The sequence below is a fragment of the Macaca nemestrina genome, chromosome 9, assembly GCF_043159975.1.
Source record: "Macaca nemestrina isolate mMacNem1 chromosome 9, mMacNem.hap1, whole genome shotgun sequence".
Classification (NCBI taxonomy): Eukaryota; Metazoa; Chordata; class Mammalia; order Primates; family Cercopithecidae; genus Macaca; species Macaca nemestrina.
This window is the reverse complement of record NC_092133.1, coordinates 74,337,087-74,350,400: the sequence shown is the minus strand read 5'-3', so window position 1 is coordinate 74,350,400 and position 13,314 is coordinate 74,337,087. Positions and strand designations below refer to the sequence as shown.

General features: G+C 48.4%; 1 protein-coding gene across 1 annotated transcript in view; it reads left to right on the top strand.

Moving 5' to 3' along the window:
• Nucleotides 1-7,320, top strand: part of LOC105466218 (RNA polymerase III subunit A) — a 52,312-nt gene extending 44,992 nt beyond the window's left edge. The window contains exons 27-31 of the mRNA XM_071069783.1: nucleotides 557-721; nucleotides 1,364-1,528; nucleotides 1,785-1,916; nucleotides 3,671-3,803; nucleotides 6,318-7,320. Coding sequence (XP_070925884.1) covers nucleotides 557-721; nucleotides 1,364-1,528; nucleotides 1,785-1,916; nucleotides 3,671-3,803; nucleotides 6,318-6,466 — 744 coding nt within the window. The 3' untranslated portion in view covers nucleotides 6,467-7,320. The remainder of the gene's footprint in view (nucleotides 1-556; nucleotides 722-1,363; nucleotides 1,529-1,784; nucleotides 1,917-3,670; nucleotides 3,804-6,317) is intronic.
• Nucleotides 7,321-13,314: the final 5,994 nt, after the last annotated feature.

Sequence of the window (13,314 nt, the reverse complement as noted above, 5' to 3'; positions counted from 1 at the left end):
TTCTGTCAGTTCGTTCTCTCACGCACCAAGGTCATATGTTACCCATGTAACAGATGACTCTGAAATGCAGCAACCTGCTCTCCAGTTTGGGGATTTCTCTAGCCTGTCTCTTGCTGCCTGCCTTGCGGCTCTTTTGCAGAAGAGCTGAGTTGCATCCAGGAATGTAGCAAGTGAACCACTGTGGAAATGTCAGGTAAAGGGGAGGCCCCACAGAAGCTTTTAATCAGCCTGGCCTCCAACCTCCAGCCTCCCTAGAGCTTCCCACAGAGGCTACATGTGTTGCCGTGAATTGAGCATGAATTTTCAAGGGCAAATATTTTGTTGTGGGTGAAAAAAAAGCTATTTTTATGAGTAACGCACAGATATATATACATAATACATAAAACAGATATGTAGTATATCTGTGGTATTAAATTCATGGTGCGGGTGGGAGGTGTTTAGAACAAACCTGACTAAAAGGACTTCTTAGAGGGGCAATAATGAAATAAAGGATGAAAAACACTGGAATCGAAGCCCTCAAACCTCTCAGTAACACCTACTCCTGGCCATGTTGCAGGTGAATGCTGAGACAGTGCGATATTCCATCTGTACGTCCAAGCTCCGCGTGAAGCCCGGCGACGTGGCTGTTCACGGTGAGGCTGTGGTGTGTGTCACCCCCAGAGAGAACAGCAAGAGCTCCATGTACTATGTGCTGCAGTTCCTGAAAGAAGATCTCCCCAAGGTGAAACAGGAGTCGCTTCTCATGGAGACCCAGCATCTCCCTGTGGTGTGACACCCAGGGCTGGGACTCAAGGGCTTTGTCACTTAGTCCCATTTCTTCATTTCTTTTTTTTTTTTTTTTTTTTTTTTTTTTGAGACGGAGTCTCGCTCTGTCGCCCAGGCTGGAGTGCAGTGGCCGGATCTCAGCTCACTGCAAGCTCCGCCTCCCGGGTTTACGCCATTCTCCTGCCTCAGCCTCCCGAGTAGCTGGGACTACAGGCGCCCGCCACCTCGCCTGGCTAGTTTTTTGTATTTTTTAGTAGAGACGGGGTTTCACCGGGTTAGCCAGGATGGTCTCGATCTCCTGACCTCATGATCCGCCCGTCTCGGCCTCCCAAAGTGCTGGGATTACAGGCTTGAGCCACCGCGCCCAGCCCCATTTCTTCATTTCTTCTTGGCCGTATCCCCAAGGAGTTAGTCTGTTAGATTCCTCTCTGCTCTGTCAAAAAACTGATGTTAGAAAGAGGCGTAGTCCCCTCCCTTATCCCTAAAACTAGCTCTAGTGTGTCACAGATGACCACTGCTGAAAGCTGGGGTGATCAAGGTGATCATCCCAGGGCATGGCTCACACCGTCCTCACAGCCTTCTCTGTCTCTGAATCCAGGTGGTGGTGCAGGGCATTCCAGAGGTGTCCAGAGCTGTCATACACATTGATGAGCAGAGTGGAAAGGAGAAGTACAAGCTTCTGGTGGAAGGTGATAACCTGCGGGCAGTCATGGCCACGCACGGTGTGAAGGGCACCCGAACCACCTCCAATAACACCTATGAGGTACTGCTTACCCCACGGAGTCGCCTTAGGGTTAGGTTGTCTTCCTTGTGCCATCTGCAGGCCTTCCACTGGTTCCCAGCATACTTCTCTCACCGTCCCATTTGCCCTGGGTCTACAACTAAAAATTGCCCAGTAATCCATTTCTGGAAAACGGCACAGGGTTTGCTTTGAACTTGGAGGGCAGAGGAGGAAGTGGAGAGAATTTGCAGTGGCCTCACAAAAGTGGCTGCTTCTGCTCATTCCTTTCTCTCTGTAGGTGGAGAAAACTCTGGGCATCGAGGCTGCCCGGACAACCATCATCAATGAAATCCAGTACACCATGGTGAACCACGGCATGAGCATCGACAGGAGGCACGTGATGCTGCTCTCCGACCTCATGACCTACAAGGTGTGTGGCAGGAGGCCCCGGGGCTGCCTGGGCGTCTCGAAACTCACTTTCAGGAGAATAAGCCTGTGGAGTTTCTAAGACATGTAGAATGCGCCACTGTGAGGACCATCAGAGAGGGAAAATAAGATGTGAACATTGCTCAAAAACCAAAGTATGCTGATCAGGCTGCGTGTCCTGGTCAAATCCCAGTATGAGAATTACAGCCTCATGGCAAACTCACACCCAGTTGGTGGAGTGAAGAGAGCTGGAGCTTGGTTCCGTTCTTATCCTGAGTGTCATCCATCCTAAAGCAAAATTAGCCATTGCCAAAACCCAGAGAGTCCCATGGCAAGTTGAGGTGTTTCTTTCTTTTTTTTTTTTTTTTTTGAGACGGAGTCTTGCTCTGTTGCCCAGGCTGGAGTGCAGTGGCCGGATCTCAGCTCACTGCAAGCTCCGCCTCCCGGGTTCACGCCATTCTCCTGCCTCAGCCTCCTGAGTAGCTGGGACTACAGACGCCCACCACCTCGCCCGGCTAGTTTTTTGTATTTTTTAGTAGAGACGGGGTTTCACCGGGTTAGCCAGGATGGTCTCGGATCTCCTGACCTCGTGATCCGCCCGTCTCGGCCTCCCAAAGTGCTGGGATTACAGGCTTAAGCCACCGCGCCCGGCCGAGGTGTTTCTTTCTTATCAAACCCATCCATCACTCTTCTGTAGCCATTCCCAGGAAAGAATAAGTTAACATGATCTGAAGTTGGGGGCGGGAGGCTGAGGTGGGTTGGTGTTTTGATTTTTTTTTCACTCTTTTCCAAAAAAATGTATTTCCCTCTAGCTGTGCCTTAGGGCAGCAGGTTTTCATAAGGCTTCCCCAAACAAGTTGATAGTGTATTACAGAATATTTGGAAACCAGGTGAGGGGCCGGTCGCGGTGGCTCAAGCCTGTAATCCCAGCACTTTGGGAGACCAAGACGGGCGGATCACGAGGTCAGGAGATCGAGACCATCCTGGCTAACACGGTGAAACCCCGTCTCTACTAAAAAATACAAAAAACTAGCCGGGCGCGGTGGTGGGCGTCTGTAGTCCCAGCTACTCAGGAGGCTGAGGCAGGAGAATGGCGTGAGCCCGGGAGGCGGAGCTTGCAGTGAGCTGAGATCCGGCCACTGCACTCCAGCCTGGGCGACAGAGCGAGACTCCGTCTCCTAAAAAAAAAAAAAAAGAAACCAGGTGAGGGAAATGGCTGTCGGTTCGACATCTTCTGTGAAGTCCTATTCTCTATGCATCTTTTACTTTAGTTGCAGGAAACTGTGTGTGTGCAGTTTTTGTTCTGACTTTTTGTTTAACATCACAAATATTTTCCATCTTGTTTCATGGTTTTAATAAATATACTTTTTAAATTATGGCATAATATTCCTTTGAAGAGAATTATCTAAATTTAATTATCTTCATACTTGAGGTTTTTACATTTTTTTTTTTTTTAGTTCTTTGAGCCATAAGAAATCTCTTCAGAAGTACTCCCCTTTTTTAAAGTTAGTCTCTGAATTCTAGTTCTTAATTCTTTGTTCTGATGGCATCTGGACACGAGTGTGAAGTTCCATGTTGCCGATGACTGACCACCTCAGTGGGACACAGAGGGCGGACACATAGCTCCCCAGGGCCTTTCACACCTGACGTTGGGTCTTGGAGGATTTTTGTTGATTGTATTGAAGGTGCACCGTGCTTTGGTTTCAAGCTTTTGCCATTGGCGTGAGTACCACCGTGACTCTTTCCCACTTGACGCAGGGTGAAGTCCTGGGCATCACTAGGTTTGGCCTGGCCAAGATGAAGGAGAGTGTGCTGATGCTGGCCTCCTTTGAGAAGACAGCTGACCATCTCTTTGACGCTGCCTACTTCGGGCAGAAGGACTCCGTGTGCGGTAGGTTTGATGTTTCTATGAACAGCATCAAAGGCCTTTACTATTTACGACTTAGACCATGTCTAGGCTTCTAAGGGAATGAAAGAAACTGAGTGGCAGAGCATTTATTTTTTCAAGAATAATGTCATAGATCATGAATTGGAACTGCTGGATCTTTTATCTCCAAAGCCTGACTGTAGCATCCTGCATCCCCATTTACATTTGTTGGATGACTTCCCTCTGTCAGCACAGATGGTTTTTGGTCCAAGAAGAAAAGAGCAACCCTGAGCATGTAAGAATTTTTCTAGCCCTTGACTTTGTAGTTAGCCACACTTCTCCTGACCCCTGTGTATGACACCAGGGCTGACAGGAGAGGGTACTGGCTGGGCACTGGGCAGAGCAGAGTGTCCTGCTGTCCTTGGGAGGTAGCCATCGATGCCTGCTCAGCCCCTGTGCCAGGCATCATATGTGCTAAGTATGTCAACCCACCGTTGGGGTGTGGATATTAAGCCCTTTGACAAGTCAGAAGACCCAGGTGACCTAGCTTGCTGTCGAGTCTACCAGCAGAGCTTTGCTCTGCACCATGCCTCATCCCCACCACTTAACAAAGCATGGCTCTGATGGGGCTGTACTGGCCTGCGGGAGAGGGAGCATGAGGGGAATTCTCCCCAATGTCTGGCTTCCCTGCGTCTTCCATGAGACCACCACTGACTGCTGAGCTTTGCTCGAGCCTTTCTGATTCCACAGGAAGACCCTGCAGGCCTGCGGTGGGAGCTGGTGAGGGGCTGGAGTTCAGGAGGGTCAGCAGCCTGCCCCAGGGCACACGCTAATCAGGCCCACAGAGATTCCAAGTCTGGCTGCCGTTTCCAGGCCAGAGCTCTGCTTCCCAGTAGCCCTTTGCTGTCTCACCTCCTGCTCTTGTATAGATTGGCATCATTAGAGTGTATACCTATTTTTTGCCTCTAAGATTAACTTTCTGTTTTCAAAAGGGACATGGATTGGAGATGGAGGGAAAGAAATATTACATAATTCTTTAAGATAAAGAAGGATGAGAGCCGGGCATGGTGTTGCTGTCGTCCCAGCTACTCAGGAGGCTGAGGCAGGACAATCACTTGAGCCCAGGAGTTTGAGGCCAGCCTGGGCCACATAATGAGACCTCATGTCTATTTAAATATTTTTAAAAAACAAGCGTGGGCCAGGCACGGTGGCTCACGCCTGTAATCCCAACACTTTGGGAGGCCGAGGCTGGTGGATCACGAGGTCAGGAGTTTGAGACCAGCCTGGCCGAGATGGTGAAACCCCATCTCTACTAAAAAATACAAAAATTAGCCGGGCACAGGGGCAGGTGCCTGTAATCCCAGCTACTCGGGAGGCTGAGGCAGGAGAATCTCTTGAACCCAGGAGGCAGAGGTTGCAATAAGCCGAGATCGCACCACGGCACTTTTAGCCTGAGTGACAGAACAGGACTCCGTCTCAAAAAAAAAAAAAAAAAAAAAAAACCGAGCATGAAGGGAAAGAAAAAGGAGCAGCAGTTAGAGTGGGGCAAGAGGGAGGTACAGGGAAGACTGGAAGAAGGCCCAGGGCCAGGAGAAGAACGAGTCTGCCTGACAACAGGGCTGAGACCCAGCACTCAAGCCTGACACCTGGAAACCGGGCCTTTGCTGCAGCTCTGCGGCCCCACACACCACCACCCACGACCTCTCTCCACCACCAACCTCCTCGACTGCCTGGCTGCCACCCCACCCGCAATTTGAAGTTTTCCCCTCCTCCTGGTCTTTCAGCACATTGTAACCCCGTGTTCGCCCTCATTGCATGTTGGTCTTTAGTTGTTTGCCTGTCTGGTTCCTTGTTAGCACAAAGTCTAGAAGACAGTAGCCATGTGCTTGCTCGTCGTAGACTCAAGGCTTATGCCAGGTTGACATGGGTTTGGAGAAAGAATCTGCACCACCCCCTTGCTCCTGTAACTCTATAGGTGCCCTGCCTTCCGGGTGTTTCTCATCAGGGCTGTAGATCATCAAGGCTTAGATGCTCTTAAGCCTGGCCCCTTCCCCTGAGCACAGCTAACAGCTGCCTGCTGCAGTTTCCGAGGGGATTGTATTCTGCTCACTACTGTCCCAGTTGTTTGCTTTTCTTGTAGGCTCTAAGCTAAGGAAGCACTGGGTGGCAAACTTAGAGTTTCCTGAGCATCCTTTCGTATTCTTGCTAAGCTGTATTCTCAAAGGCACGGCCCTCCCAGGGTGCCTTTGGCTCAGGTGGGAGAGGAGAACTGGTGGAGCTGACTCCCTCCAACAAACTCCTAGGCTGTGAGCAGGCACTGCCCTACCCTGAAAGCACATAATCCCCCCGGCCTGCACTCCACAGCCACCCTTCTTTTCTAGATTGGAAGGAAAGGGATTTTCCAGAGTTCAGCCAGTTGATGTGGAGTGGTGCTGGGACTCACATCCTAATTTTCTGACACTTAAGCCAATAGTCTGTCTTCCTGAAAATGTAGCTTGTGTTTAGAGGCTCTCTGATGTTCATTCTGGTTGGTTTCAGGGGTGTCTGAGTGTATCATCATGGGAATCCCAATGAACATTGGAACCGGGCTCTTCAAGCTGCTCCACAAGGCCGACAGAGACCCGAACCCCCCCAAGAGGCCCCTGATCTTCGACACAAATGAATTCCACATCCCCCTTGTCACATAGTCCAAGGAAAGAGGGGACCATGCCAGACCTTCACTCCTTGTCCTGTCTGCAGCTCATGTGAAGAGTTTTATGCTCCCTGGGATGGGGGTCCTGAGGTCCCCACCTGTGCCAGCAATCGGAAAAGCCCCCTTGGCATCCCCAGGAGCGGCTCCTCCTCTGATAGGGCGCAGCTCACACCAGTGACCCTGACTGTGCCATACTGCTCGGGAGAGCTGAGGGTTTTTTTGTTTGCTTGCTTGAAACTCAATCTATGGACGGCCCCACAGCTCCTGCACACCCTGCCTACCTGGACTTCAGGCCCAGCCAGGTGTCCTGGCCCATCCCAGCTCACTGCATACATCCATCGGCTCCCCGTGGTGTCTTCACACCTGACGGTGAGCCAGGCCTGAGCCCCACACAGGCCAGGGCACGTTCGTGGATTTTCCATTCCTTGGTCTTGCTGGAATCTCTCAATGTGACATACTCATGTAAATATTGTTACTATTATTTATTTGTTCCAGTTGAGGGATTTGGAATTTTTGTTATTTTAGTTTTATTTTTGAAACCAAGCATCTATAGAAACCAAGAAAGCCAGCATGTAAGCGTCACTGGAAAAACTGGTTTAAGCAAATAGAGCCATCTGGGATTTGTAACTGAGCTGCAACTGTCATGAGGCCCAGGCAGCTCTGTAACATCTTCTGTAGATGCCCCTGGCTACCCTGTTTTCATCTACCTCAGACCCCTATCATGGGGCTCTACCCTGTGACAAGAGCCAAACCCATTCTCCATGGCCTGTGGAAGCCTCACTGGAGTTTGGAGCCTGCTGCGATGGGGATGAGATGTTTTTTTATAGAATTATACTTACATTCCTTGGATGATCTCTAGTTGATTTCTGAAGTTCTGAGTTGATGCTGTTAAGGTACCTGGGGTAGCCATTGGTTCTTGGATCTGTGTTAGAATGAGTGCTTTCCCTTCATACTGATGAGATTGTGGATTAGGAATTCTTGACCTAAGTGATTTTTGGCCAGTGGTTGGGTTTAACATTCTATTAAAATTTGTAGTTTGGGCTGGGTGCTGTGGCTCACACCTATAATCCCAGCACTTTGGGAGGCTGAGGAGGGTGGATCGCTTGAGCCCAGGAGTTTGAGAGCAGCCTGGGCAACATGACAAAACCCCGCCTCTACAAAGAATACAAAAATTAGCCAGGCATGGTGGCGCATGCCTGCAGTCCCTGCTACTGGGGAGGCTGAGGTGGAAGGTTCACTTGAGCCTGGGAGGTGAAGGTTGTAATGAGCCAAGATCGTGCCACTACACTCCAGCCTGGGCAACAAAGCAAGACCTTGTCTCAAAAAAAAAAAAAAATAAGCTTAAAAAAATTAATTAATTCTTTTTTTTTTTTTTTTTTTTTTTTTTTGAGACAGAGTCTCGCTCTGTCGCCCGGGCTGGAGTGCAGTGGCCGGATCTCAGCTCACTGCAAGCTCCGCCTCCCGGGTTCACGCCATTCTCCTGCCTCAGCCTCCCGAGTAGCTGGGACTACAGGCGCCCACCACCGCGCCCGGCTAATTTTTTGTATTTTTTAGTAGAGACGGGGTTTCACCGTGTTAACCAGGATGGTCTCGATCTCCTGACCTCGTGATCCGCCTGTCTCGGCCTCCCAAAGTGCTGGGATTACAGGCTTGAGCCACCGCGCCCGGCCTAATTAATTCTTATAAAAAATTGTAGTTTGACTTTATGATTTCCCTGCATCTATAAGGTAGACCTATTAACTTCTCTTGGGGTATCAGTGACGTGAAAAAATGCCATTTTTCTTAATGTTTAACCCCCCTTTATCTTTCAGTTGAGCTAAAGCCTGGTTTAGGACAAAGGATTAAGTTTGTTAATGAACACTAATTCAGGGCTTCTACTTGAGACCCCATTGAGATCACTGCTTCTCATGTAACCCGGGAAGAGCCATAAAGGGGCACCCCCCACCCCAACTGCCTTCCTGGAAGCGTGCCTGGGAAGTAAGCTGTAGGCTTGATCTGAGCCAGGACCACTGGGATCCGTGCAAAGACCAGGGGAGGGTAGAATTGAATCATGGGAGGGAACTCCGACACCCGTTTTCTTCTGCGGGTGACGCACACTTTAAATGGAAGAGAGGTTGTGGCTATAACTTGTGGCTGGGAATAATAAACATGGCACCGCCAAGGAGCCTCATCTTGCTTGAGTGAGTACTCAGTTGGGTGCTGCAGAGTCTTGAGTCTGTGTGAGACGTGTGTGATTGTGATGGGTGCGGATCAGCATATAGCACTTGGGAACAAGGCAGACCTTGGAGCAGAATGGTTATGTGAGGGGTCACATCACCCATGGGAAATCATATGTCCTGGAGGTGCTGGTCCTCCTCCTGGAACTGCCAGCCTTGCTAGGACTGTCAACATCAACAGCATTGCCTGGTAAACCCTACTGTCTGTGCTCCCCACTGTGTCCCATGACTGGTATTAAAATTCTCCCTACTATGATCATCTGCCCTGCCCAGGCATTGGGCTTTATGCCAGCACAGAGCTCAAAGGCCAGGGAGCAGCACATCTTCAAGCATGAGAGCTCAATCAAAGGGTTACATTTGAGTCTCTGTACCTGCTTGGAAGAAATAAAAATACGCGTGAATTCCATCTCATCCATGAACAGTTACATATTCTTGACTAGCAGTCTGTCCAGTTCTTTGCCATTTTTATGTCTTTTTTACAAGGGAGATTAAAATAGCTCCTGACTCAGTTACAGCCCCCTGCTGTGTTCAGCACTTTAGGAGTGGGAGTGACATTCTGGACTCTTTCAGTATGTTTGTCAGTTAAACTATGGTGCCATGTTTCTATTTCAGGGTTTACCCATGTGTATTCACATTGATTCTTGTCTGATTGAACCTGGCATTGTATGTTTATTTTTCTTGATTTTTGCTATCTGTTGGACCTCTTTATTTTTCAACCACAACCCAAGGGAGGAAATATTTGCGTTACCTAAAACCATAGCAGAATAATCCTTGTGGGTTGTGAAAAAGGATGTTGGTCTTATATGGGCTGTAACTCCTAGAATGAGAACCAGGAGCTCACCTCTCCGGGCGCTGGCAGTCAACAGTGAATGCCCCTGTTACCCCCACCCCTGTGACTTAGAAATGTAGGAAATAAAGTGCCCCCTGAGCTAATCCAGCCCCAGTAGGAGGCACTGAAAGGACTCAAGTCTAGAGTCTGGAAGCGCCACCTGGCCAGGATCAGGTGCATAGCTTAACTTTTCTTTTATTCATTCAACAAAGATTTAAGGCCTGCTACTTCCAAGGCACTGTTCTAGGCATTAGGGGTGCAGCAGTAAACACAACAGGTGAATTAGATGTTAATACATCTGGCCAGGCGCAGTGGCTCACGCCCGTAATTCCAGCACTTTGGGAGGCCAAGGCGAGCGGATCACCTGAGGTCAGGAGTTGGAGACCAGCCTGGCCAACGTGGTGAAACCCTGTCTCTACTAAAAATAGAAAAATTAGCCAGGTGTGGTGGCGTGTGCCTGTAATCCCAGCTACTGGGGAGGCTGAGGTAGGAGAATCGCTTGAACCAGGGAGGCGGAGGTTGCAGTGAGCCGAGATCACACAATTGCACTCCAGCCTGGGCGACAGAGCGAGACTCCATCTCAAAAAAAAAAAAAAAAAAAAAGGTAATACATCTAAAAGGAATTCCGCAGAAGCAGGTGAAGCAAAGAGGCTCAGGTTCAATGTGCAGAAGTGTGTCCAGCACACTCCGGGGTGAAAACTGCAGATCAAGGTATTGTGCTCCTGGGGGCACATCAGGCCCCACCAGGGTACAGAAAGGTCCTTCTGTGGCTGCAGCCCTCCAGTTCCAACCCCTCCCCCAGGGCCTCTCATGACGCTAATTTGGCTTCCTTGCCTTAGGCTTGGATTTTGGGGAGTGTGCCCTGGGTGAGGACACAAGCCTGCAGTCACTGGGAAAGGTTGCCACCGTCCTTTCCCCAACCTACTGGCAGTGTTAGCATGTGAACATTTGAATCCATTAATACTTGCTACACTTCTGCTCTGTGCCGGGCAGTGCACTAGGCCCTTGAGGAAGGTCCCTGCATGAATGGAGCTTACCATCTGGTCAGGGTCATCTTGTTATGAGCCTGAGTTCTACAATCAGAGTGTCAAGATTTAAATCTCAACTCCCCCTTTTTTAAATTTTTATTTATTTTTTAATTTTAAATAGAGACGGAACTTGCTATGTGTTCCCAGCCCAGCTGGTCTCGAACACCTGGGCTCAAACAATCCTCTCAAAGTGCTGAGATTACAGGCGTGAGCCACCATGCCGAGTCCCAGTTCCCCCTTTCCATCTGGTGAACATGAACAAATTACTTAACCTCTCCTTGCCTCACTTGACTCATGTATAAGATAGGAATACTGTTTAGTAGTGTTTGACTCATTGGGTCATTGTGAGTTTTAAAGGTGATTACACATAAAAAGGTCTTAGTACAGTGTCTGGCACATAATACACATTAAATGTTTGCAGTTATTAATACAGTGACATTATTTTTTCCTGGAAAACATGGTCTGTGAATTCACAACTAAAAACCAATCCTCTGGCTCTTTTTATTTGACCCTAAGTGGAGCTTGGTGGACTTGGGATCCAGCCTCCCTAGACATAGCAACTACCCAGCTGTCTGCTCAATCAGTAGGTTGTGGGAAGTATTTTACATGGGGGAGGAGAAGGGTTAGGGAAGGGGATGGATGTTGGCCACTGCGTGGTTGAGGGCTTGAACACTTTAATGCAGGCCATAAAGTAAGTGTGATCTCATTTTAGAGTCACAGGTAGTAAGACCAGAATAATTCAGACAGGCAGGTTTTTTGTAGAGGTGCAGATGTTGATAACACCTATGTATTTAGATTATGTAAGAAGGTATCCCATAAGGGGGAACTTAACATTTTTCTCTCTCTTTAAAAGAATATGTTGCCGGGCGCGGTGGCTCACGCCTGTAATCCCAGCACTTTGGAAGGCCGAGGCGGGCGGATCACAAGGTCAGGAGATCGAGACCACGGTGAAACCCCGTCTCTACTAAAAATACAAAAATTAGCCGGGTAGTAGTGGTGCACACCTGTAATCCCAACTATTCAGGAGGCTGAGGCAGGAGAATCACTTGATCCTGGGAGGCAGAGGTTGTGGTAAGCTGAGATCACACCAGTGTACTTCAGTCTGGGTGACAGAGTGAGACCCTGTTAAAAAAAAAAAAAAAAGAAGAAGAAGAATGAAACAGCAACTGGGTGACAAGGACAGAGGTAGGAAGTGACTCTAGTTTTTGTTTGTTTGTTTGTTTTGTTTTGTTTTGTCATTTGTTTGTTTTTCCAGACAGGTTCATTCTCCGTCGCCCAGGCTGGAGTAGAGTGGCATGATGACCTCGGGTCACTGCGACCTCTTCACCTCCCAGGCTCAAGCAGTCCTTCCCACCTCAGCCTCCAGAGCAGGTAGGACTACAGGCACATTGCCCAGCTAATTTTTCTTTCTTTTTTTTTTTTTTGTAGTGATGGGATTTCACCATGTTGCCCAGGCTTCACTCTGTTCTGTTGTACCTTTCTAATTTTGTGCCTTCTGAAGGTCTTGCCAATTTTTTTTTTTTTTTAAATCAATACCTGGGCAACATGGCAAAACCCCATCTCTACAAAAAATAAAAAAATTAGCTGGGCGTCATGGCACACATCTGTGGTCCCAGCTACTCAGGAGGCTGACGTGGGAGGAACACTTGAGCCCAGAAGGTTGAGGATGCAGTGAATCAAGATCACACCACTGCATTCCAGCCTGGGCAACAGAGTGAGACCCTGTCTCAAAAAAATAAATCAACAGCTGATGGTAAAGAAATCCAGTCACCTTGGAGCAAACCCTGTCCCGGAAAGTACTTGAGTGTTCTGAAGGTAGTTGAGTGGTCCCTTCCAGTGATAGCGAGGTAAAGCTGGTAGGCACTAGTCACCAGTTAGGACAAGGTGACCAAAAAATGCAAGTCGACAAGCCTTAAATACATAGGATTTTCTTTTCTGACATAAAAAGTCCACAGTAGGCATTCCAAGGCTGATAGAACAGTTCACCAAGTTGTCGGGGAGGGACCCAGGCCCCTCCCAGCCTTCCACTACACCACCCCTCCACCATTCCTCATGGTTCAATGTGGCTGCTGAGGTTCCAGGCATTCCAGCCAGGAGAAGGGGAAAGAGACATAGCACTTCCCTTTAAGGAAAGTTCCCAAAAGTTACTTGACACTTCTGTTTACATCCCATGAGCCAGAACTTACATAGCCAAACCCAGCTCCAGAGAGGCTGGAAAATGTTTGGACTCTGGGTGGCCATGTGCCTAGCTAAAAATAGATTCCTCTGTTAGCAAAGAAAGAGGGGGAGGGCCACAGGAAGTGGAGAATGATCGTGTCTCTGCCTCTAATGGGCAGGACCTTTCTTTTTTCCTTTTTTGGCTTGACAAAGGTCAGAATATCCCCCTAATCCCTCAGAAAAAAGGGACTGAGACCCTGATCCCTTCATTCTCCCTTTTAGTTTCCCCTTCTTGCAAATTTCATGCTTGAGTTATGGTGGGGTTTTTTTGTGTTTTTTTTTTTTTTTAATATATAAACTGACATTTAAATTAGATCACATTCCCTTCACAGGCTGTTTAAAATGTTTCAGGGCTGATGGAAAATGTGACTGTCAAACATTCATTCAACAAATAACACTTTTTTGACCCCCTACTATATCCTGGCCCCAATACCAGGTCCTGGGTTTAGAGTGATGAACAGTATTGCTATGGCTCTTTTCCTTGTGGAATTAATCTAGTCACAGCACTGTCCAGCAGTACTGTAGTATATAGTAATATAGATGACAATAATTA